At 42.5% G+C, this 26,543-nt stretch overlaps 2 protein-coding genes across 3 annotated transcripts in view; one reads left to right on the top strand and one right to left on the bottom strand.

Annotated features, from left to right (window-relative positions):
- Positions 1-4,196, bottom strand: part of ncapd3 (non-SMC condensin II complex, subunit D3) — a 269,184-nt gene extending 264,988 nt beyond the window's left edge. For both annotated transcript variants that reach the window (XM_059956769.1, XM_059956770.1), the window contains exon 1: positions 4,139-4,196. In XM_059956769.1, coding sequence (XP_059812752.1) covers positions 4,139-4,196 — 58 coding nt within the window. The remainder of the gene's footprint in view (positions 1-4,138) is intronic.
- Positions 4,197-4,603: 407 nt separating this feature from the next.
- The window catches only part of LOC132385064 (vacuolar protein sorting-associated protein 26B-like), an 84,766-nt gene continuing 62,826 nt past the window's right edge, over positions 4,604-26,543 (top strand). The window contains exon 1 of the mRNA XM_059956761.1: positions 4,604-5,185. Within this exon, the coding sequence (XP_059812744.1) occupies positions 4,963-5,185 (223 nt within the window). The 5' untranslated portion in view covers positions 4,604-4,962. The remainder of the gene's footprint in view (positions 5,186-26,543) is intronic.

Below are 26,543 nucleotides of genomic sequence, written 5' to 3'. Positions count from 1 at the left end.
CCTAAAGCTGTTTACCCTCCCAACCCCAGATCCATTGATGTCAATAGGGGTTAGCCTGTCACCATTCCTCCTGTAATCCACAACCAGCTCCTTTGTTTTTGCGGCATTGAGGGAGAGGTTGTTTTCTTGACACCACTGTGTCAGAGCGATGACTTCTTCCCTATAGGCTGCCTCATTATTGTTTGAGATAAAGCCAATCACTTTAGTGTCGTTGGCAAATTTAATTAGCAGATTGGAGCTTGATATTGAATATGATCATAACAAAATCACATATCTCGTAATATCCTTCATGTCTCAAATTCTGACTTCAGTCAAGAATACACAGCTCTGTGGATTACGTTATTCCAAAGATTCATAAATCTTCAAGTAAAGATACTTCTGCTGATCTCAACTGGACAGCACAATTTTATAAAGTAGAAGTGAAATGTTACTGCATCACAAGAATGAGGAGAAAATTGTCCAAATATTGTCACTTTGTCAATAGCAATAAACATTTAAATATACTGGTGTACATGGTTATGTTCTTTTTAAACATTTATTACAGTTATATATTTAAAATATTTATTCATTACACAGTAGCCAATGAGGTTATGAATTCTTTTGCAAGCACATCCTTGGGCAAAATGAGTAGAAGCGATGGTTTCCTTTCTCGGGAGGCTAAAGAAATATATAATGTCCACTTTGACCCTTACCAATTATTATCAATGCACAAGACAGAAGATACAAAGGCCTGAAAGCATGTACTACTGAGCTCAACAGCTTCTATCCCACTGTTATAAGTCTATTGAATAGTTTCCTCGTACAACGAAATGGACTCTTGACCTCACAATTTACCTCATTGTGTTCTTGCACTGTTTACCTGCACTGCACTTTCTCTGTATTGCTGCTTTATTGTGATTTCTATTATTTTTATCTTGTATTATGTCATTGTGCTGTTGTAATGAATTGATCAAAATGGGTATTATGCAGGGAAAGTCATACAAGCAGAACATGCAATTTCTCCATAGATGCACCCATGGTCAGGAACAAACCCTGTTCTCTGGAGCAGTACAACACATTCACTTTTTAAAAATGTCTATAGCTTGAATCATAGGTTCCCTAAGAATCCTAATTCTGGACTCCCCAATTCAGTAAAATTATTTTGGTATCTATTTTGAAGAAACTTTCAGATTATTAAAACAAACTGATTTACCCCAATAAACACAAAAGTTCAAAGTACATTTATTATCAACGTATACATCATACAACCTCGAGACTTATTTCCTTACAGGGAGCCACAAAACAAAGAAGCCCAAAAGAACCCATAACACCAAAGGAGACTGTAAACATTGGTACCAGGCCTTTCAGGAATTTAGTCAAGAAACTGTTTTGCATAAACATAATGGTAAATGTATTCAAGTCCCTTCCTCTGAATGCATTTGGTGTCATGTAAATTTTTAATTTTAAGCTGAAAATTAACACACTTGGATAAATATACAAACAAGAGAAAATCTTCAGATGCTGAAAATCAAAGTAATACACACAAAATGCTGGAGGAACTCAGTAGGCCAGGCAGCATCTATGAAAAAAAGAGTAAACAGTTGATGTTTCAGGCCAAAACCCTTCATCAGGACTGCAAATAAATTGGATGGAGGTGGGCCACAAAATGGCAACAAACTCATTCAAAAGCAAGGGGATGAATGGCAACATCTCTTCTCATATTCGTCACTGAAATGGCAAGTCATTGGAGCAAAGGAACATAAAACACATTCAGTGCTAAATTTAATCATTTAAAAAAAATTATTTCCAATCATATCATAAGCAAAACTTTGCAACGCACATAAAATGCTGGAGGAACTCAGCAGGCCAGGCATCATCTAGGAAAAGAGTACAGTCAACACTTTGGCCCAAAACGTCAACACGTTTTCCTAGATGCTGCCTGGCCTGCTGAGTTCCTCCAGCATTTTGTGCGTTGCTCGGATTTCCAGCATCTGCATATTTTTTCGTTTGTGATAAGCAAAACTTTGCCTGAATAAATCCCTGCAGTAGTCCACACATGGTCAATTGTTACATGTATATGGAACAGACTGCTGCAGCTCATGTAGTAAAAAGGTAAGGCAAAAACACTTAATCTCTTGTACTTGGTAATGCTGTGGAGAAATAAACATTCATGAGCTGGTTCTTCCCATGGGGAGGAGGCATGAAAAGAATGTTAAATTTATTCAAACCTGATCAGTGCATTGGAACTTTATTCTATTGTCTCATGGATAGTTGCCACTAATTATTGGAGAAATGTTTTAAAAAAACATTTCAGTGCAGAGATTTATCTCAATGGTCGAATGTTTTTCCATAGACAAAGTTCAAATTGTGCTCCTCTCAGAAAAGGTGATCCAGGCTTCAAAGCTGTATGCTGCTGTATCCAGTGTACACAGCCTCTTATTCCCAGTGCACTAAATAAATTGACTAAAAACTGTTGGCTTTATTCTGTCACATTGTCAGTGTCATTTGAGCAGCTAGAAAAGAGACCCGTGTTCCCTAGTTTCAGTGACTGGATTGACTCTAACAGGATAACTTTTTCATTGTGTTTGCTATGTCAAACTGATGCTGTTCTGTGCATTTGCCCTTCGCTCCTCCAGCTAACCATACTCAATGCTCAGAGCCCACTGTAATTCCACACCAACCCTCTTTCACTCCTTCTGACCAAGCTCCAAACTTACCCCCACCCAACCCAAGTTTCCCTATGAGAAAACCAGATGGAGATGGGGTCCAGAGTTAGAGAGAGAGCGAGAGAGAGAGAGAGAGAGAGAGAGAGAGAGAGAGAAAGATTTAAAGTTATGGCTCCATGGATGATTTAGTATTATGGCTTCTTCACTGACTATTTACCTTTGCTGCAAGGACACTCTTCTTTGCTCGTTAACATTCTTGCTGAGACAGCAAGGAGTGGCCCAGTTTGATGGACATGGACATGGTCAGTTGTTGGATGGCTGGTACCCCAGCAGGGGAGATAAAAAGCAGGTCTGCTCAGACACGCCATGGGACACTGAAAGAGCATTGTGCACCCACAGGAAGTGGGGGCTTGTGTGTGTCCACTCTCACCTGGGTGACAGGCTCACCACTGAAGAACCGTCTGGCCAGGAACGGAGGGGTCACAGTTGGTGACCACAACAACACAACAGAGCAAGAAGACAACAGAAGATTTGCCTGCTGCAACTGCTCACCTCTTGCTCGCTCGCTCTCTCCAATGGTACAATAGCAACTACCTCGACTTAAACTGAACTGAACTCTGCATCTTAAGACTATTCATTTACCCCTAGACTTGGTTTTGATTTATATTTCTATACTTCTGTATATATCATTGCTAACCTGTTTTATATGTATACTGCATTTTATTGTACTGTATTACTTAGTTTATTAATAAGCACCTTTAGTTACAGTACCACCAGAATCTGACGTATCATTCCATTTCTGCTGATTTGATAACCCAGTCACGGGGTACATGACAAAAGTAACATTATCAAAGTAAAGAAATACAATGAAACTTATGAAAAACTATATACAAATACTGACAACGTGCAAAAGAAAAAAAAGTGCAAAAAAAATACAGAGAACATGAGTTGTAGAGTTCTTGAAAGTGAGTCGATAGGTTGTGGAATCAGTTCAGTTTTGAGGTGAGTGAAATTATCCACTCGGTTGAGGACCCTGATGGTTGTAGCATAACTGTTCCTGAACATGGTGGTGTGGAACTGAACGCTCCTGCCCAGTGGTAGCAGCGAGAAAAAGACCATGGCCTGGATGGTGGGACTCTTTCATTATGGACACTGCTTTCTTGGGGCAGTGTTCCCTGTAGATGGTGGGGAGGGCTTTTCCTGTGAACTGGTTTCCACCACTCTGTTGTATTTTCCGTTTCTGGGCTTTGGTGTCAAAGTATTTGATGACACGCTGAATCTATGCAAACTTCCCAAAGTAGAAGAGCTGTTTGCCTTCTTTATGAATGCACTTAAGTGCTGATCCCAGGACAGGTCCTCTGACATGATAATACCAAAGAACTTAAAGTTACTCGCTCTTAACCTCCGTTTCCTTGTAATCGCTAATTTCATTCCACCACCACTCTTCCCCTGCATCCACATCTCCTAATCCTCATCCCCTTTCCCTCCATTACCTGGGCTAATCTGCCGCAATCGGAAAGCCTGCAACGACTGCAACACAACTCCGGCCATAGTTCCCGCCAAAACTCCGCGACTGCGCACGAGAAATAACGGTAACACGCAGAAGGAAAAAAAAATACGCTTTCCAATTTCACCATCAGTTCACTATTTATTTATCTATTTATTTATTTATTTATTATTTATAAGACAGTTAAATTATTAGTTTGCCTCATTTTAGATATTTAATATTTATAGTTCCCGCCGTAACTACGCATGCGCAATAGGTTCCAGAGGAGTTTTGTTTTGTGATACGAAAATACTGAGATGGAACAGAAAGCGAGAGGGAGGAATGTTGCATTCTTCATCTGAGTAATGGTCGAGAGGGGTGTCCTGGGGAGGTAAAAATAAAAGGCGAAAACGTTTTTAGTCACATGACAGTTCGGCCGGCGCCTGCGCATTGGGAAAAGAGAGTTGTCGGGAGGAAGAGAATGTGTTCTGGGTGGGATGGTTGACGTATGTGTGCCCGCTAAATCGTTGGGGCATATAGGCGCATGCTCAGTGGAAGGGAACACGGAATGTTAACATATGGGCGCGGGCGCATGCGCGGTAAGCGGAACGGTGGTAGTTGCCGAGGATCTGGACAGGTTTTTAGGAGGGGAGAAGAGCCCAGCGGGTTCGGAGTCAGCCTGGCAACACTGGTTCACTCTCAGGTTTTTCTTTCCCCCAAGCCTTGGCCACTTTCCTCAAAACAAGCCGAACCGTGTGCTGTCCACGTCCCAATTCCCTTCCCAGCTGAAGGCCTCCCCTGTCGCCAGGCGCCCCGACCTGTGGGAACATCATGAGCTTCTTCAGTTTTGGGCAGAGCGCGGAAATTGACGTGGTGTTAAATGATGCCGAGACACGCAAAAAAGTGGAACATAAGACTGAAGACGGGAAGAAGGAAAAATACTTCTTGTTCTACGATGGAGAGACAGTGTCCGGGAAGGTGAACGTCAGCCTAAAAAATCCAGGCAAAAGGTTCGAGCACCAAGGGATAAAAGTAGAGTTCATCGGTCAGATCGGTAGGAAAATACTTGACCTCTGGCAAACAGCATATTAAACGCGTGGCGCAGTGCACTTGTGTCTGGAAGTTTTGAGCTGCCTTGTACCTTATTGAAGAAGGTGACTGGAAAGAGAGTGTAAGCGTCATGTTTAACTGGCAGAATTCAGTGAGCTTGTAAATGTTTCTTCTAAACCGTGCCCGAGCAAAACACTTGGAATTATTTTGTTACATGTACCAAGATACAATGAAAAACTTTGTTTTGCTCTCTATAAACTTCACATCAGTACAGTGAGCTAGGGAAAAACAATAACAAGATGTAGAATACACCATTACAGAGAAAGTTCAGGTTGTTCGTGTGGATAGCCAAAGGCTTTTTCCCAGGGCTGAAATGGCTAACACGAGGGGGCATAGTTTTAAGGTGCTTGGAAGTACGTATAGAGGGGGGCGGGGATGTCAGTGGTAATTTTTTTTCACACAGTGGTGGGTGCGTGGGATGGGCTGTCAACGGCTGTGATAGGGGCGGATACAATAGGGTATTTCAGGAGACTCTTAGATGGATACATGGAGCTTAGAGAAATAGAGGGATATGTGGTAGGGAAATTCTAGGCATTTTCTACAGTAGGATACATGGTCGCTTCACCATTGTGGGCCGTTAAGGGCCTGTAATGTGCTGTAAATTTCTGTTTCTAACAATCAGGTGCAAGGCCATGATAATACTCTGCGTTTTGATTCTAGTAGAACTCGTTGACCCCTTTCCCACAGCTACATATAATGAAATTGAGCACTAGACTATAGGTTCGACTACTGTTGTAAATAATTAACTGACTGTAGCTATTTTGAATGTATTTATTATCTATATTTGTCTCCAATTCGTTCTCTTCATTATCTGCTTTCATGAATCATTCCATTACCCACCCTGCCATTACCATTCCTATCATTCACCACCCCAGTGCTCATTGGCCCACTTCAATGCATCTTAAACCTTACTCCTAAAATAAATTGTCATTGTTGCGCTCATCCTGGTTTATATTCAGCTGCCAAGTTACTGAAGTAGGATTTTCACTCAGCACAAGAACAGGACTTTCAGCCCACAAAATTGTGTAAAATGATTTAAATTAATAATCAAATGCCCACTAAACTAATCTCTTATGCCTACAAAATGTCTGCATCCTTCATTTCATGCATATATGTCTATCTCAGCTTTTTGAAAGCACATATTGTGTTTGCTTCACCACCATCCCAAACAGCAAATTCAAGACACCAACCACTCCTGTTTTTTAAAAAAAACACCTCGGACATTTCTCCTAAACTTCCCTCCATTCACCATAAATGGAGGTCCTCTGGTATTGGCTATTGCCGCCCTGTAGAAACCCACCCTATCCATGCCTCCCGTAATCTGACAGACTTTTACTGGATTAAACTCCATCTGTCATTTCTCCTCTGTATCTGCGTAACTCCATGTGTGATTTGCTCAAGAAGTCAAGTTTATTGTCATTAACTATATACATGTATGCCATCAAACAAGACAATGTTTTTCTGGACTGGGGTGTAAAACACAGTAGTACACAACACACAAGTACTTGAGCAAGTAAATTAAATCTACAAATGAATTGTGTATAAATAGCAAAGTAAAGTGCATAAATTACATTTTGTTGGGTACAGAACAAATTAAATGGTGACAGTTTGAATGCCAGATGGAGATTCAGCTTGTCAGGATGCTTTCAATTGTGCTCCTGTAAAATTCAATTAAGATGGGGGGTGGAGGAAGGGGGGCCTCATTTGGCTCAATTTCTTCAGGAAGTGGAGGTGCTGCTGTGCTTTAGTGAGGTGATGTTAAGAGATCAGGAGAGGTCATCTGTGATGTGAACTCTGAGGAATTTAGTGCACTGAACACTCTATGGAGGAGCCATATATGCATCTGCACCTTCCTAAAGTCCACATTCATTTCCTTGTTCTTCTCCATGTTCAGACTTGGGTTGTTCTTCTCGTACCAATCCACTAGCTGCTCCACTTCCTCTTTACTCCAACTCATCATCGTTGTTGAAGGTGCTCTTATGGTAATGGATTCACACGTGACATTTTCAAAATGTTGGATAGTGAAGTTTTTCTCATAAACTCATGGAAAATACTCTGCCACTTTCTTCATTCTTTTCTCTTAAGTTTCTCATTATACAATCTCGTGTGCAGAAGTTCTGAGCTCTGACCAGCAACCAATCTGTATTTGGGGTTTATTAGCAAAAGCAAATTAAAGGAAGGTGGGGGCAAGTGCAGTGGCCATCGTTAGAGTGGTGATCTTGAGGCCTTGGCCCTTCAAGACATCAGTGAGAAAGCAGGGAGGAAAAAAGCCCTAGGTAAAGTTCCCCCCCCCCCTTGGATACTGTTGGGGGAATGACTGAACAGAGGAAAGACAGCATTTGGGTCTTTAGCACAGAGTCTGGTTCTGCAACTCAAAACTCACTCAAAAGGGGTGTGAAGAGTTGAGCTGTAGTGATAGGGGAATGGATAGGAGGTTCTGTGGGTGAGAACATGATTCTCAGCTGGTATGTTGCCTCACAGGTGCCAGGGTTTGGGACATCTCAGATCGACTCATCGAACATCGACAACATCGAAGTTACCAGGAAAGTTGTTGAAGACAAGACAGCGGATATTGTCCACATGGACTTTAGTAAGGCATTTGACAAGGTTCCACATGCCAGGCTGGTCAAGAAGGTTCAGTTGCTCAGCATTCAGAATGAGTTACCAGCACAAGTGGTGCATGTGAGCTCAATTTCACTGTTTAAGAGAAGTTTGGATAACTACATAGATAGTAGGGATATTGGAGGGCTGTGGTCCTGGTGCAGGTTGATGGAAATAGGCAGTTTAAATGGTTTTGGCACTAGATGGGCCAAAGAGCCTGTTTTTGTGTGTATTTCTCTGACTATATGACTCTTAAGTTCCCATTGGCTGTTGCAGACGGCGATAGAGTTATCAGAATAATTCCAGCCAGACAATAACAGGGTTTATCTTTTTGGCACCTTAGTTGCAACAGTTCCTTTTAATCTTGAGCTCTAGCCAGTGAACAGTATCTTTGAATACTTATTTTAATCATCACCTTCATTTGGCCTCTTTCCCCCAGTGCACATCATAGATAACAATTCCTGAATGGCAAGTCATTTGATTTGAGCTTCAAGTTAATTGTATACTGCTTTAGACCGTTAACATTTAATCAAATATCTACTGAAGCACATTTTTTCTACAAGTTACACGAAAGTAATTTAAATTATGTGGATACTGAAGAACTAATTTTTTTAATGTGAATTAGATGTATTAAACTTCGTTTTTGATTCTGTCTGGTATATGACAGTGGTAAACAAAAGTAAATGAAAAGTCAGTAGGAGGATAGCTGAGTGTTTCCCCCTCCCAACTGGGGGAAAAAGTCTGAATTGCAAAATAGAAGTACCCTCACTAAGTATTTTTGGCCTGATCTTTTTGCTTTATAGGAGTACTGTCAGCTTGGTAAAACATCCCGCCATTACAGATGTTTACACTACACGCTGCATCCGCAAAGCATTATGAAGGACCCCATGCACCTTTCATACAAACTCTTCTCCCTCCTGCAGTCTGGAAGAGGCACCGAACCATTTGGGCTCTCACGACCAGACTATATAACAGTTTCCTCCCCCAAGCCATCAGACTCCTCAATACCCAGAGCCCGGACTGACACCAACTTACTACCCTCTACTGTGCCTATTGTCTTGTCTATTACTTATTGTAATGCCTGCACTGTTTTGTGCACTTTATGCAGCCCTGAGTAGGTCTGTAGTCTAGTAGTTTTGTTTTGTGTTTTTTCATAGTTCAGTGTAGTTTTTGTACTGTTTCATGTAGCACCATGGTCCTGAAAAACATTGTCTCATTTTTACTGTGTACTGTACCAGCAGTTATGGTCGAAATGGCAATAAAAAGTGACATGACATCAAAGTAGCGAAAATGCAGTGAATTGTTTTGTATCAATGATCAGCACAGTCTGAGGATGTGCAGGAGGTAACAGCCCACAGGTGTCGCCATGTTTCCGGCGCCAACCGAACATGCCTGCGATTCACTCATCCTAAACGCATGTCTTTGGAATGTGGGAGGAAACTGGAGCACCTGGAGGAAACCCTTGCAGTCACAGGGAGAACATACATACTCCTTACAGATAGCAGCAGGAATTGGTGAATCCAATTGGAATCCAATTGGTGACCACTGGTGCTGTAGAGTGGTTGATAGGGTTATGGAGGGCTATGGTCCTAGTGCAGGTTGATGGGAGTAGGCAACATAAATACATCCTAGTACACTAAGGGCTTTATTGGAAGTGGCTGAATAGCTGCTGAGTTAGATGACTTAAAGCTTTTATTGGAATTGGTGCTGGTACTTGAGGCCAGAATGTTGTATTCTATTGTAAGTGATGTTAGATCTATGAATCAGATTGTTTGTGCTTGGGAAAGTACTGAAGTAGGGAAAAAACATTGTGCTTGAGGGGACCTCGTCACTCCCCAGAAGAACCAGGTAAATGGTCAAGAACTAGCAGCCAGGTACAAAATTGTAACTGGGTAGAATCTTGTGCTGCTGTCGAGCAAACTTGAATGAACACATCCTAAAGTTCCTTGGCTGTCAATTATGTCAAGGATTTCCAATGTTTCTGAATGTTTCTCTGTGAAATAGCATCTATTTCTATAATCCTAAGTTCAAATGACAAGACATTTTAAAGGAGCTGAGGTATTTATCTGATGCAACCTCCAAGTTTGGGAGACCTTTGAATTTTTACTGCACATCTCCACTCTAGCCAACCTACTGTCACCATTTCTTGTCCTCACTTTCACCCACATTTATGACAGCCATGAGTGAAGTTTAATTTTTCCTTTACTGCTCTTTAACATTGCTTTTATTTACAAAACTGCTGCAAAAGGTCATGCCTGATTATTGGACTGCTTGAGATGTCCAACATCAGAGTCCTGTCAGGGTGTTGTTTGCAAATTATGGAGGAGTGTGTTTATGTACTATTCATTTTAGATTCTGCAGGCAAACCACAGGAACAAAATCTCTCTGACAAACTGATGGTCACCAACCTGCAAAATCTGTGAAAGTGGGTTACAAATGTGTATCAGAAAGTTATTTTCAGTTTGGTTGGATATATGCCAATAAGCTGGGTATGTACAGGCCTGTGGGGGGGGGAAGATCTCAGGCGCATGAAAAATAAATTAATAAAGCGAAGCTGCTATCAAAAATAAATGAAAAGTTTCTAAATATCAAAAAATTAATATAGACAGTAAAATAACTAAATTAATTCAATGTTTGGTATGACCACCCTTTGCCTTTGAAACTGTATCAATTCTTAGTTTTACTGTCATGAAGTTTAATAGGAAAATTGGCTGACAGGTTGTTCCAAGCATCTTGGAAGACTTGCCACAGTTCTGCAGACACTGGCTGCCTCGCTTGCTTCTGTCTCTCCAGGTAATCCCAGGTAGCCTGGTGATGTTGAGATCAGGGCTCTGTGGAGGCCATGTATTCATTGCAGAACTCCTTGTTCTTTTCATTGAATTGAATTATCCTTTTCATTTTCATTATTTCTTATGTCCTTCACATACATGAGTAAACATCTTTATGTCGCCATCTAAATGTGCAATCAGAGTCATTTTAATAAATAGAACAGTCAGTGTAACATAGCAATACACTCAAATCAGCATGAGTTTATCAGTCTGGCCTGGTGGAAGAAGCTGTCCTCGAGCCTGTTGGTCCTGGCTTTTATGCTGCGGTACAGTTTCCTGGATGGTAGCAGCTGGAATAGATTGTGGTTGGGGTGACTTGGGTCCCCAATGATCCTTCATGGGCCTTTTTTACACACCTGTCCTTGTAAATGCCCTGAATCATGGGAAGTTCACAACTACAGATGCGCTGGGCTGTCCGCACCACACTATTGCAGAGTCCTGAGATTAAGGGAGGTACAGTTGCCATACCAGGCAGAGACGCAGCCAGTCAGGATGCTCTCAATTGTGCCCCTGTAAAAAGTTCTTAGGATTTGGGTGCCCATACCAAACTTCCTCAACTGTCTGAGGTGAAAGAGGCACTGCTGTGCCTTTTTCATCACACAGCTGGTGTGTGCAGAGCACATGAGGTCCTCCATGATGTAGATGCCAAGGAACACGAAGCTGTTTACCCTCTCAACCCCAGATCCATTGATGTCAATAGGGGTTAGCCTGTCTCCATTCCTCCTGTAATCCACAATCAGCTCCTTTGTTTTTGCGACATTGAGGGAGAGGTTGTTTTCTTGACACCACTGTGTCAGAGAGATAACTTCCTTGTAGGCTACCTTGTTATTGTTTGAGATTAGGCCAATCACTGTAGTGTCCTTGGCAAATTTAATTAGATTAGAGCTGTGGGTGGTGACACAGTCATGGGTACACAGGGAGTGAAAGAGGGGACAAAGCCTCTGAAGGGCTTCTTTGAGAGTCAGAGGTGTAGAGGTGAGGGAGCCCACTCTTACAACCTGCCGGCAATCAACAGGAAGTCCAGGATCCAGCTGCATAAGGCAGGGTGAAGGCTGAGGTCTCTGAGCTTCTTGTCGAGCCTGGGGGGAATTATGGTGTTGAATGCTGAACTGTAGTCCAAGAACAGCATTCTCACATAAGCATCCTTCTCCAGATGTGTAAGGATGGTGTGTGTAGCAGTGGCTATTGCATCATCAGTAGATCAGTTATATCAGTAGGCGAATTGTAAGGGGTCCAGTTTGGATGGTAGCATGCTGCAGATGTAGTCCTTGACCAGCCTCTCAAAGCATTTGCTTCTTTTTGAGGTGAGTGTGAGAGGATGCCAGTCATTCAGGCATGTTACTTTGGTCATTTTTGGTACGGGGACAGTGGTGGATAATTTGAAGCAGGAGGGCACTCTACACTGGGAGAGGGAGAGATGAAAAATATTTGTGTATACACCTGCCAGTTGTGCTGCGCACATCTTAAGTACTCGCCCTGAGATGACATCTAGTCCCGCAGCCTTGCAACTGTCCACCTGTTGATCTGCATATCTCAGCCTCAGATGACGTGTTGCAGGTTGTAACAGTGGCTTTCCTCGGAGGCTCAGTGTTAGTGACATCGAATGAAGCGTAAAAGTGGGTGAGCTCATCTGGAAGAGAGACCGCAATGTTGGCAACACCATTACGTTTGGCTTTGAAGTCTGCAATGGTATGCAACCCTCGCCACAAGTCACGTGTGCTGTTCATTATGAATCTTGGCTCAATCTTGTCCCTGTATTATTGTTTCACAGCCTTGATAGCTTTGCGCAGATTTTAGCTGCTTTTCTTGAGCTCCCACAGATTGCTGGCAGCATAAGCTCTTTCAATCGGTAACTGCTGCTCGCGTGGAACTATTGATCCAGGGTTTCTGGTGTAATACGCTGTCAGGTTTCATTGCTAATGTAATGGCCGCTCTGTAATGTTCCACTGCTAAGGTCTGCAGTAGCGATGTTTGGTTTATGACTAGAGTTAACGAGGCCTTTGGAATGGATGTTAGCCAATGAGCGGGATGTTGTTGTTGTGGGTCTGGGAGCAGGGATTTTGTGGTCTTTTGTCAGAAAGAGATGAAGAAAGATGCATGTGGAGGGAGCTGGTAGACCACCCGACGAAGTGGACTGGGAGCAAGGGTCTGAAGGTCAGCGATGCACAGAGGAGGTCAATGGTTGATGAATGGCTGTGTCAGTGAGCTCAAGTGTGCACTTTTGATTTTTTTCCTTAAAATGAGCCCTTTTTCTTTTTTATTTTCTTTACTAACCCAATATTCAGATTGAGATTTATAAAGTTAAATCATTTAATTCCATATGGTATACTCTAATACTTTGCGGTGTGGATTTGTAAAGTAACTGGGCAACACATCACACAGCACCCACACAAACGCGAAATTTCTCAGTTTGGCTGGGCCAGAGGCTGTCTTCCCCAGATGAACATGTGCTGGCCGAGCCTGAGGGTTACACTGGTTTGGGAAGACCCCAATGGCGTACCTAAGGTATGGTACGTGCCCTGGGCACCACTGAGAAGTTTCTATTAAAGTCAGACAAGCCATCCTTGGATAGTGAAAAAAGAATCTTCTTCAGATGTATGTTCAGTTTTTGATTATCATGGGTGAGAAGCACTAGGATGGCCGTATTTCAGAGCATTGTGTAAGAAGACCATGAAACGTTTCTTCACGAAGGAGGAGGAAAGTGGAGCTGAGGGACGGAAGAGACAAAAGTTGGAGGCGGAGGAAGCCAAGAAGTCTAGCAAGTTCTTCATGCCCTTCTTTGAAAAGCCCAGAACAAGTAGTTCGACAAGTTCCATGGAGTCACCTGCACCTGCTACAGATTTGCTAGAATTTGAAGGTGGATCAAGTACAAATGCGTCACAAGTCGAGGAGGAAGTCAAGTCAGATAAATCCGAGTATGACGAGATTAAGAGTGAGGCTGCCACAGAGAATGTGGACATGACAGGAGGGGAAAAAGATTGTGGTGGTGATGTTGAGTTTATTGACGAGATTTTACCTGACAACAATGAACCTAGTGAACTGGATGGTGTCAAAGAGCCTCGAACTGTGGAAAGCACCTGAAAGGATTAGTGTTCATGAAAATGCCAAGAATCATTGGGAAAGCGTCACACAGAGAAAAGAAATGGAAAGAAATTTAGCTGGAAACAGGAGTTATTGAAGTGGTATTTCAGTCACAGATTGAGAAGGAAAAGCAAAAGTGGCATGATATCTTGACGAGAATCCTTCACTGCATAAAATGCCTTGCAACTCAGAACCTGGCTTTGCGAGGACACAGGTAGTCACTTCAGCTAGACAATGACTCCAATGTGGGAAGTTTCCTTGGCTGACTGAAACTACTGGTCATCTTTGGCCTGTCATAAAAGAACACCTCAATCATTTGGAAAGTCAACCTGAATCCACGTTTTATCTTTCACCGGGTGTCCAGAACAAATTGATCCACATGATGGCATCCACTATTCGCCAGAGTTTACTGAGAAGCATTAGTAAAGCCAAGTACTAATGGGACATTGGGATCTGTTTCGAAGGGACGGTCTACATCTGAACCGGAGGGGTACTAACATTCTTGCAGGAGTGTTTGCCAGTGCTGCTCGGGGGGGGGGGGGTTTAAACTAGATGTGCAGGGGGCAGGGATCCAGATCCAGAGGGTTGGTCAGAAGGAGCATGGGGTTAAATGTGTAGAAGGTTTGGGTGATCTTGAGAAGGTCATCAAAATTCAGGGTGCAATTAGCCCGATGGAAGTTCAAGGAGCTGGGTTAGGTACAGTAGACAGTGTTTTAAGCAAAGAGAGGAGGAATGGGCTAAGAATTCTATACTTGAATGTGCGTAGTGTCAGAAATAAGACAGATGAGCTTGAAGCTCAGATGAAAATGGGGAACTACGATATTGTTGGGATAACGGAGACATGGCTGCAAGGGGATCAGGCCTGGGAATTGAGTGTACCAGGGTATACGTGCTATCGTAGAGACAGAAATATGGGATGAGGGGGTGGGGTGGCCCTGTTGGTGAGGAATGAGATTCAGTCCTTAGTAAGAGGTGACTTGGGAACAGGGGAAGTAGAGTCTGTGTGGATTGAGCTGAGGAACAGTAAGGGTAAAATGACCCTAATGGGTGTTGTGTACAGGCCCCCAAACAGTAGCGTGGATATTGGGTACAAGTTGATTAGGGAGTTAACATTGGCATGTGCTAAAGGTAATGTAGTCGTTATGGGAGATTTCAACATGCAGGTGAACTGGGAGAATCAGGTAGGTGCTGGACCCCAGGATAGGGAGTTTGTGGCGTGTCTAAGAGATGTGTTTTTGGAACAGCTTGTGCTTGAGCCAACCAGGAACGAGGCTATTTTGGACTTGGTGATGTGTAATGAACAGGAATTGATAAGTGATCTTGAAGTAAAGGAGCCATTAGGAAGTAGTGATCATAACATGATAAGTTTTTATCTACAATTTGAGAGGGATAAGGGCAGATCAGAGGTGTCAGTGTTGCAATTAAATAAAGGAGACTACGGAGCCATGAGGGAAGAGCTGGCCAAAGTTAAATGGGCAGATGCCCTGGCAGGAAAGACAGTGGATCAGCAGTGATATTCTTAGGCATAATACAAAAGATGCAAAAGCAGTTCATTCCAATGAGAAGGAAGGATTCAAAGAGGGGGAAGGGGCCACAGTGGTTGACAAAGGAAATCAGAGATTGTATAGCATTGAAGAAAAAAGTATGACAGGGCTAAGATGAGTGGGAATACAGATGATTGGGAAAGTTTTAAGGATCAGCAGATCTTAACTAAAAAAGCAATACAGAGAGAAAAAATCAGGTATGAGCTCAGTCTAGCCAGGAATGTAAAAGGGGATAGCAAAAGCTTTTTTAGCTATGTGAAGAGAAAGAAGATAGTTAAGAACAATGTTGGCCCCTTGAAGAATGAATTGGGAGAAATTGTTATGGGAAACAGGGAAATGGCAACAGAATTTAATACGTACTTTAGATCTGTCTTCACCAGGGAGGACACAAGCAATCTCTCAGTTCCTGAAGATTGGAGAGTGGCTAATGTTATCCCACTTTTCAAGAAGGGAGGGAAGGAGAAAACTGAGAACTATCGCCCTGTTAGCCTAAAGTCAGTCGTGGGGAAGATGCTTGAGTCCATTATTAAGGACGAAATAGTGGCACATCTAGATGGCAGAAATAGGATTAGGCCGAGCCAGCATGGATTTACCAAGGGCAAATCATGCTTGACTAATCTGTTGGAGTTTTTTGAGGGTGTAACAAGGATGTTAGACGAGGGTAAGCCAGTGGATGTTGTATACCTAGATTTTCAGAAGGCATTCGATAAGGTGCCACATAGGAGATTGGTGAGTAAAATCAGAGCTCATGGCATTGGGGGGCAGGGTTTCAACATGGATAGAAAACTGGTTGGCAGATAGAAAGCAAAAGGTAGCAGTGAATGGGTGTTTCTCGGACTGGCTGGAGGTGACTAGTGGGGTACCACAGGGCTCTGTATTGGGACCACAGCTCTTTACGATTTATGTCAATGATTTAGATGAGGGCATTGAAAACTATATCAGCAAGTTTGCTGACGATACTAAACTGGGTGGCAGTGTGACATGCGAAGAGGACGTTAGGAGAATACAGGGAGACTTGGATAGGCTGAGTGAGTGGGCAGATACTTGGCAGATGTCATTCAATGTGAATAAATGTGAAGTTATCCACTTTGGAAGCAGGAACAAGAGGGCAGAGTATTGTCTGAACGGAGTAGAGTTAGGTAAGGGAGAAATGCAAAGAGACCTAGGAGTCCTAGTTCACCAGTCAATGAAGGTGAATGAGCAAGTGCAACAGGCAGTGAAGAGGGCAAATGGAATGTTGGCCTTTATTACAAGGGGAATTGAATACAAGAGCAAGGATGTCCTTTTGCATTTGTACAGGGCCCTGGTGAGACCACACCTGGAATATTGTGTACAGTTTTGGTCTCCAGGTTTAAGGAAGGACATTCTGGCAATTGAGGAAGTGCAGCGTAGATTCACTAGGTTGATTCCTGGGATGGCAGGGCTGTCTTACGCGGAGAGATTGGAGAGATTGGGCTTGTACACGCTGGAATTGAGATTGAGAGGGGTTCTGATTGAAACGTTTAAGATAATTAAAGGATTTGATAGGATTGAGGCAGGAAATATGTTTTCCAGAGGGCATGGATTGAGAATAAGAGGTCAGTTATTTAAAACAGAGTTGAGGAAGAGCTTCTTCTCCCAGAGAGTTGTGGAGGTGTGGAATGCACTGCCTCGGAAGACGGTGGAGGCCAATTCTCTGGATGCTTTCAAGAAGGAGCTAGATAGATATCTGATGGATAGGGGAATCAAGGGATATGGGGACAAGGCAGGGACTGGGTATTGATAGTGAATGATCAGCCATGATCTCAGAATGGCGGTGCAGACTCGAGGGGCCGAATGGTCTACTTCTGCATCTATTGTCTACTATGGTCTCATGTTGGACTCTACTCCTGAGCAGGCACACCGTGAGCAGATGGTCAGAAGTAGTGAGGTATGTGGAAGTTGATTTTGAGAGGAAAACAGTCTATGTTAGAGAGTCCTTCCTTGGTTTTATCCAGATAAGCCAGAAGGATGCTGTGAGTTTGGTTAAAGACATCTTGAAACAGCTAGCGAAGGACGAAATGGAGCTACAAGATTGTCAGACAAAGTGCTATGACAATGCTGCTGTGATGGCTGGACACAGAAGTGGTGTTCATTAAAGAATAAGTGAGAAAAACAACCTGGCAGTGTTTGTGAATTGTGACAATCACTCACTCAGCTTGGTGGGTGTACATGCAGCCAAGCACAATACACTGACGGTCTCATTTTTTGGAACCATCGAAGCTCTCTACATGTTTTTCTCTTGTTCAACACAGCACTGGGGAAAAACTCAAACATGTCCGAAACCTGGTGGAGTGCAAGGATAGAAGGAGTGAAGCCCATCAAGTACTTTAGGAGATACTTCAAGTTCTCCAGAACATAAGACAATGAAAATGAGACCAGTGAAACAAGAAGTGACACAAGGCAGCTGTACAACCGCATGTTGAGTTAGGATTTTCTGATTTTGCTAGGATTTTGGAATAAAGTACTCATTTGCATTGACTGTATTCAAAAGAGGCTACAGGATCCCAGCATGAACTTCCACAATGCTGCCCTGGATTTGAAAGCACTCCGAGATCACTTTTATGATGAAAGAGAAGTGTTGGTCAGTGAGTCACTCGAAGAAGGAGTCTGTCTCTGTCAAGAATGGAATATTGAAGTTGAAAGATGTCAGAGACGAAAAACGAATGGCTGATAAGAACTTGAGAGACACTGGGTTAACAGTTAAGGAGGAAGTGGAAAGAGTCATGAAGGGAACACTTGACTGTCTTCACAGAGAAATGGACGAAAGGTTTGCACAACACTGATGCTAACTTTGGGTCCCTTCTCGATGTTGAGGGATTGTGTTACGGCGCCAACAGTAACGACCTAAAGAAGAAGTGTGAAAATTTGGGCAAATTGTACAGCTCTGTTGATGGGCAGCAGCTATATGAAGAAATTTTGGATTGCAGAATGTTGTTATCAAGGCGGGTCAACATGAAAATATCAAGACCGGAAGAGCTTCTTAAATTTATTGTTCAGTATGGAGATGAGAGTGTCTTCCCCAATCTTCACATTACTATTCAGATAAATGCAAACCATCACAGTTTCCATCACCAGCTGTGAGATCATTCAGCAAGTTAGAACTAATACTTTCGTATTTGAGAGCCTCCATGGGTCAAGGCAGACTCTGTGATCTTGCTCTGCTGAGTGTAGAAAGAGAAGAAACTGAAAAAACTGACTTTGATCACATCATAGAGCAATTTGCATCAGTGAAAGCAAGGAAGGTGCAGTTATAATTTTCATGTAGTGCCATAATTTGTTAGTTAAAAGATTAACAAGCCTGACTTGTATTTTTGAGCTGATATTATGGTAAAGTTATCTAAAAGATGGGTGTGAGAATTTTGGACAGGGTGCAATTTCAGTGCTTGCCATAGGCACTATTTTCCATAGATATGCCCCTGGAAGACCCTGACCAACTTCTGGGAAACAACATCATCGATGCACTTTCAGATGAACCACCTGACTCCATCCATGAACTTGGGGACATCCTCATCATGGAAGATATTCCATGAAGGTAGTTCTTGGACCTTGGCCCTGTGTTTGGGGTCATTGACCTGCTGCAGAATGAAGTTGGGACAAATCAGATATCTCCCTGATAGTATTGTGTGATGGATGAGAGCATTGAGGATTCCATTAATTTTGACCAGATCACCGACTCTACAGAAATCCAGCTCCAAACCTTCAGGGAATGCCCACTGTGCTTCACTATCGGCTGCAGACACTCATCCACGTGGTGCTCTCCAGCTCTTCTGCAGACAAACTGCCTCCTGTTTGAACCTGGAATAGAGTCCATTTTACACAGTGATTTATTAATTTAACAAAACTGGAGTAGAATTCATTAGGACCCAGGGATTTAATAAATTAAGAACCTGGATTAACTCCTTTAAAATGCAGGAATTTAACCTGGAATTGTATCATATTTCTTAATGTCTATATGCTCAAGCATTTCAGTCACCCCACAATTGGCAAGGTCCTTTTCCCTGTGAATACCGAAGCAAAATATTCATGAAGTACCTCCACTATCACCTCCAACTCCATGCACGTTTCCGCTATCACACCTGATTGGCTCTATTCTCACACAGCTTATTTTCTTGCTCTTTACATACTTGTAGAATACATTGGAGGTTTTCCTTAATCCTGCTTGCCAAGACCTTCTCATGGTCCCTTCTAGCTCTCCTAATTTCATACTTGAGCTCCTTCCTGATAATCTTTCTTTTAATAAATTTTTTTTATTGAATTTTCAAGTGATTACAGAAGGGAAAAAAAATTATCAACCCTTACCCCCCTCCCCCCTAACATATCCCTGTAGAAAGAGGGAAAAAAAAGAAAGTAAGAAAGAATGCCTGGATATCGGAAGATCCCCACATGCCCCATGGAGTTCATAATAGCTTTAGTATATATATTTATTCCTTTCCCCAAATAACCAATAATTTTATCTTCAGAGCACCTATATATTTAATCCTGTCTTTTGTAAATAAGGGTGCCAAATTTTCAGAAATATTTCGTATTTATCTCTTAAATTATAAGTAATTTTTTCAAATGGAATGCAGCTAAAAGCTATATCTATTTTCATTTTCTTAATGTATGTTAAAAATCTTCTTCTTTTCACCAGTTCTTTAAGCCAATTAACATTAAAACTTAAAAAGTTCAGTAAATTAGTCATTATTTTTAACAGGGTTACTCCAGTCTATAGTAATACCTAACTTTTCAACTTTCGTAGTACCTTGGGGAATCTCTTTAAAATTCTCCGTGTTGCTATGTGTCTCTCCCCCCCCCCCCCCCCCACCGACTGTCCAGGCAAAGAAAGAAAGATTAAAGAAAAATAGATTATAAAGAAAAAAATAACAAAATATCCCCCTACTAATGTTGTGAATAAAAAAAACACATTACCCCCCTCCGTTGTACGGGTCATGGCAATCGCCATGATTACACACGTGAATCCCGTAGCAATCGGTCCAAAGTTCCCCCAGCTCCCCCGTAACATAAAAAGTGTATATAAGAGAAGAAAAAATAATATAACTACTCTCGATTAATATTTCTCGTTTTTAACCTTTCTCCCCCGTATCATATAATTAAGAATATATTTAAATATTCTTCTGTCCTTAAACATCCATCAACTCCATTCACTGTCCCTATCTTCATCTTTAATCCATTTCACTTTTAAATCTTTGGCTGTGGTTAGCGAATATTTGGGAGTTCTTGTGCAAATTCTTCCACATCCAGATAATCAGTAAAAGATCTTCTTTTTCCGTCATCCAAAAAAATTATCAGGGTTGCCGGGTTGGCGCAATGTAAATTTATAACCCTTTTCCCATAAAACTTTTTTCGCTGGGTTAAATTCCTTCTTTCTCTTCAAAAGGTCATAACTTATATCAGGATAGAAAAGAACTGTTTTCCCTTCTATCATCAATGGCCTGTTTCTCTTTCTGGCACATGGGGCAGCTGCCTTCAGGATCTTTTCTTTATCTTGATATCTTAAGGATTTTATCAAGATTGATCGTGGGTTTTGATCAACTTGAGGTCTTGATCTTGAGGCTCTGTGAGCCATTTCAATTTCAATTAACTGGGTTCCTTCTTCCATTTACAAAATTTCCGGAATCCATTTTTGAAAACAATTTATTGGATCCTCTCCCTCTATACCTTCTTTAAGTCCAATAATCTTAATATTATTTCGTCTGTTAAAATTTTTAAATACATCCACTTTTTCCAACAACCGTTTTCTTTCTGATTACCAGGCAGAAATATTATCTTCCATTTTATTCACTATCAATGGTGTCTCCCGTTATTTCTTTTAAGTTTTTAATTTTCTTGTCCATTTTGTCCTGACTTTTCATCATTTTATCAAACAATCTTCATATTTTTAATATCTTTTTTATTACTTTTAATGCTTTTAATTCATGCATTATTTGCACCAAAGGTTTTTTAATGTCTCCAATATCACCTCCACCCTCTTCCTGTTGCTCTTCTTTGTCTCTTCATCTGATTTATCCAGAGAATCTGATTCCACCTCGTATTGACTTTCACTTTCAGTTCCGATCATAGCTGGGATTTGTAGTTTGGGTTGCTCGTGTTTGCGCATGCCCCTTCCTTCACACATGCGCAATTCCAGTTGCTCTTGTTTTTTTTAGAAATGGTTGATGTTGCCACAGTTTCCTGTTCTGTATCGCCGGAGGTAAAATGCACTTGAGCCCGTGGCTCTTTCATGGCTGCTGGCCTTGATTCTTTTCCAACTTGTGTTGTCTTCAAAGTAGTAGTTTGCTTCTGTTTAGGAGACATATCTTAAGACAATCCTGAGTAGTTTATAAGTACTTTTAAAAAAAGAATTCACTGCCTTTTCTTCACTTAAGCATTATTTTACTGTTTTTTTTTACGGGAAAGCTGGATTTCCACGTCTCGATCCTACGTCATCAAGTGACGTCCCCCCGATAATCTTGTACTTTTCTAAAGCGCTAAGTTTCTTGAACCTTTAGCTTTTCTTTTCTTAACTAGATTTTCTACATCCTTTGTACACCATGGTTCTTTTATCCTGCCATCCTTTCCCTGCCTCAATGGACCATACCTATGTAGAACACAATGCAAATCAAAGTGCTATCATGTTTGCTGTGGTGTGTTGGGGCAGCAGGCTGAGGGTAGCAGACACCAACAGAATCAACAAACTCATTCGTAAGGCCAATGATGTTGTGGGAGTGGAACTGGACTCTCTGGCAGTGGTGTCTGAAAAGAGGATGCTGTCCAAGTTGCATGCCATCTTGGACAATGACTCCCATCCACTCCATAATGTGCTGGTTAGGCACAGGAGTACATTCAGCCAGAGACTCATTCCACCGAGATGTAACACTGAGCATCATAGGAAGTTATTCCTACCTGTGGCCATCAAACTTTACAACTCCTCCCTCGGAGTGTCAGACACCCTGAGCCAATAGGCTGGTCCTGGACTTATTTCCACTTGGCATGATTAACTTATTATTATTTACTTATGTATGGTTTTATATAGCTATATTTCTTCACTATTCTTGGTTGGTGCGGCTGTACTGAAACCCAATTTCCCTCGGGATCAATAAAGTATGTCTGTCTGTCAAATGTTCCCTGATTTCCTTGAGAACATCTGCTCCCAAGTTTCTGCCATTTAGCATCATATTTCCCCCTACTCAATTAAATGTTTTCCCAAATTGTCTGCTCCACCGCTATGGTAAAGGAGATGAGAATTGTGATCTCTACCTTCAAATTGCTCTCCCACTGAGAGATCTGACACCTGACCAGGTTCATTTCCCAATACCAGATCAAGTACAGCCTCTCCTCTAGTTGGCTTATCTACATATTGTGTCAGGAAACCTTCCTGAACACACCTAACAAACTCCACCCCATCCAAACCCCATGCTCTAAGGAAATATCAGGAAAGTTAAGATCACCCATCACAACAACCCTATTATCATTGCACTATTCCAGAATCTGCCACCTTATCTACTCAATGTCTCTGTTACTATTGGGGGTGGGGGGGGGGGTCCTATTTTTTTAAAAAAATCCAGTAGAATTTTTGCCCCCTTCCTGTTTTTGACTTCCACTGACACTAACTCAGTAGACAATCCCTCCCTGACTTCCTCCCTTTCTGTAGCAGTGATACTATCCCTGATTAGCAATGCCACGCCCCACTTCTTTTGCCCCCCCCCCCCCGTCCTATTTGAAGTATCTAAAGCCAGGTGCACTCAGCAGCCATTCCTGCCACTGAGACATCCAAGTCTCTGTAATGGCCACATCATAGTTCCACATATTGATCCAAGCTCTAAGTTTCTCTGCCTTGTTTATGATACTCCTTGCATTCAAATGGACACATCTCAAACCATCTGGCTGAGTGCATCTTTGCTCTATCATCTGCCGATCCTTCCTCACAAACCCCCTACAAGCTGTCTCTATTTCAGTACCAACCGCCCCATTCTCTGCCTCTTTACTTTGGTTCCCACCCCCTGCAAATCTGGTTTAAACCTTTCCCTAACAGCATTAGCAAAACTCCCTCCCAGGATATTGGTACCCCTTGGATTCAAGTGCAACCCGTCCTTTTTGTACAGGTCACTACTTTCTCCAATGATCCAAGAACTTAAAACCCTGCCCCCTACACAATCTCCTCAGCCAGTTATTTGTCTGCACTATCTTCCTGTTCTGACCTTCCCTCGCTCATTGCACCTGGAGTAATCTAGAAATTACCACCTTGGAGGTTCTGCTCTTCAGCCTCCTTCCTAACTTACTGCGCTGAACCTCTTCCCCCTCTCCTGCCTATATCATTGGTACCAATATATACCTCGACCTCTGGCTGCTCACCCACCCCTTCAAGAATATTCTGCAACATACAGTTGGCCCTCCTTATCCGCGGGGGATTGGTTCCGGGACCCCTCGTGGATACCAAAAAACGCGGATGCTCAAGTCCCTTATTCAACCTGTCTCAGTGCGGTGGACATTAGGACTGGGCGGTAGAGATCTGAATCCACAGTGTTTCTGTTCGCGAAAATAATCACGATCACGATTGAAAATAAAATGGAAATAATAAAGCGATTGAAAAGAGGTAAAACTCCATTGGTCATTGGAAAAGCGCTAGGCTACGTTGGTCAACGATCGGAACAATTTTAAAGGATGAGGTGAGAAAGGCCCTGCCTCGATGAAAGCTAATTATTACTAAGCAACACAGTGGTTTACTTATTGGGTTTTGGGTTTTTGATCCTCCACATCAACTTGGCACGGTGGCGAGCGCACTCGAAAGTGGTCTGTCACTGGCTCGCACTTGGGAACGGTTCCCGAGCCCGGCGCTGAAGCATACGTTCTTAAGTGTTTTATATGAATAGAAAGGTAAAATATATACTATATACTAAGACAAACGTTTGACTAACTGACGCTAAATAAGACTGGATGTAGCTGTTCCAACTTACTTAGTAAGAGAACTTCCGATTTTTTTTTTCCAAACCCGATCCACGATAACCTACGCACATCCTCCTGTATACTTTAAATCATCTCTAGGTTACTTATAATGCCTAATACAATGTAAATGCTATGTAAAATAGTTGTTATACTGCATTGTTTAGGGAATAATGACAAGGAAAAAAGTCAGCACATGCTCAAACAAGTGCTGGAAGAGCACTTCCGGGTTTTTGCGATTCGCGGTTGTTTAAATTCGCGCATGGGGAATTCGTGGATAAGGAGGGCCGACTGTATTCAGCTTGTATAGTGGTCCAAGACCTTGGTTGGACACTGTTTGGAGTACTGTTCAGTTCTGGTCACCACATTACAGAAGGGTGTGGATACTATAGAGAGTGCAAAGAAGATTTACAAGGATGTTGTCTGGATTGGAGAGCATGCCTTTTGAGAATAGGTTGAATGTACTTGACCTTTTCTCCTTGGAGCAACGGAGGATGAGAGGTGACCTGATAGAGGTGTATCAGATGATGCGAGGCATTAATCGCGTGGACAGCCAGAGGCTTTTTCCTGGGGCTGAAATGGTTTACACGAGGGGCATAGTTTTAAGGTGCTTAGAAGTAGGTACAAGGGAGATGTCAGAGGTAAGTTTTTCATATAGTGGTGGGTGTGTGGAATGCACTGCCTGTGAAGATGGTAGAGGCGGTTACAATAGTCTTTTCAGAGACTCTTTGATAGGGACATGAAGCTTAGAAAAATAGAGGGCTATGCAGTAGGGAAATTCTAGGCAGCTTCTAGAGTAGGTTACATAAGAAATAGGAGCAGAAGGCCATTTGGCCTGTCGCACCTGCTCTGCCATTCAATAAGTTCATGTCTGATCTGACCATGGACTTAAATCCACCTTCCTGTCTTTTCCCCATAACCCTTAATTCCCCTACTATGCAAAAACCTATCCAACATTGTCTTAAATATAATTACTGAGGTAGTAAGTAGTGAAGCTACTGAGTAGTGAAGCCCACTGCTTCAGTGGGCAGAGAATTCCACAGATTGACCACACTTTGGGGAAAGCAGTTCCTCTTCATCTCCGTCTTAAATTTACTCCCCCGAATCTAGAGGCTATGTCCCCTAGTTGTCTCACCTACCAGTGGAAACAACTTTACTGCCTCTATCTTGTCTATCCCTTTCATAATTTTTATGTTTCTTTAAGATTTCCTCTCGTCTTTCTGAATTCCAGCGATTACTGTCCCAGGTGACCGTTCAGCACCACATTGAGGGCCAAAGGGCCTGTAATATGCTGTAGATTTTCTATGTTCTAACTGCTCAGAGACATCCTGGACTCTAGTACCTGGGAGGCAACACACTATCCGTGTTTTTTTTGCTCCCACAGAATCTCCTGTCTTTCCCATATGTCCCCTATGACTGTTGCTCCGGCTGACTTCACCCTACCCACCTGAGACTCCGAGTCGACCTCAGTGCTATTGGTTTGGCTGCTGCCGCCTTGCCCAGATAGTTTATCCCCCTCATCACTATCCAAAGGGGTATACCTGTTGAGGGGAATGGTCACAGGGGACCCTGCACTCTCTTCTTTTTTCCTTTACCTCCCTGTTCACCCATCTACTCCCTGAATTCTGCACTCTGGGTGCAGCCACCTGCTCAAAAGTTTTATCTATTAATTGCTCTGCCTCTCGAATGATCCTTGGTTCATCCAACTTCATCTCCTTAATGCGGTCGTTTAGGAACTGAAGTTGGCTGCACTTGCTACAGATGTAGTCATCAAGGAGACCATGAGGTTTCATGAATTCCCACATCCTACAGGAGGAGCATTCCACTGCCATCCTGCCTGCACTGTACTATGGGCAACCAAGACCAAATCAGTAATAATGAAAGGTAATACCTACCCTTGCCTTTTCTCGTCAAAGCCTCCCAAGTTCCCACTCTGACAATGGCCTTATTCTCTTTTATGGCTTAAACAAATAAGAAAACCCACCATGCAAGGAGAAAAAACATCTAGGGTGCCTAAGACTAGGGTCCTGTAGGCGGCGCAGCACACGGCAGCAGCGGCCTTTCGGATCTGGTGCTACTTTAGTTTTTTAAATTTAATTTTAAGGCACAATTAGGGTTTAGGGCAATGGATAACAGAGCGACTATCTACCATCACCGGTTACTACTACAATACAGAGATCGCCCAAAAACAAACCTTCATGAAAATCTGGTTAGATTGCGCGACCTCGGCTTGCTGCGGGAATCGGGCCTGCAGTCTTCGGAGTCGCCTGATGCCAGTGGCCAGAGTTGACGTCGTAAGCGGGGTGTG

Source organism: Hypanus sabinus, chromosome X2 (genome assembly GCF_030144855.1).
Source record: "Hypanus sabinus isolate sHypSab1 chromosome X2, sHypSab1.hap1, whole genome shotgun sequence".
Taxonomy (NCBI): domain Eukaryota; kingdom Metazoa; phylum Chordata; class Chondrichthyes; order Myliobatiformes; family Dasyatidae; genus Hypanus; species Hypanus sabinus.
This window is presented reverse-complemented; position numbering and strand designations above follow the sequence as displayed.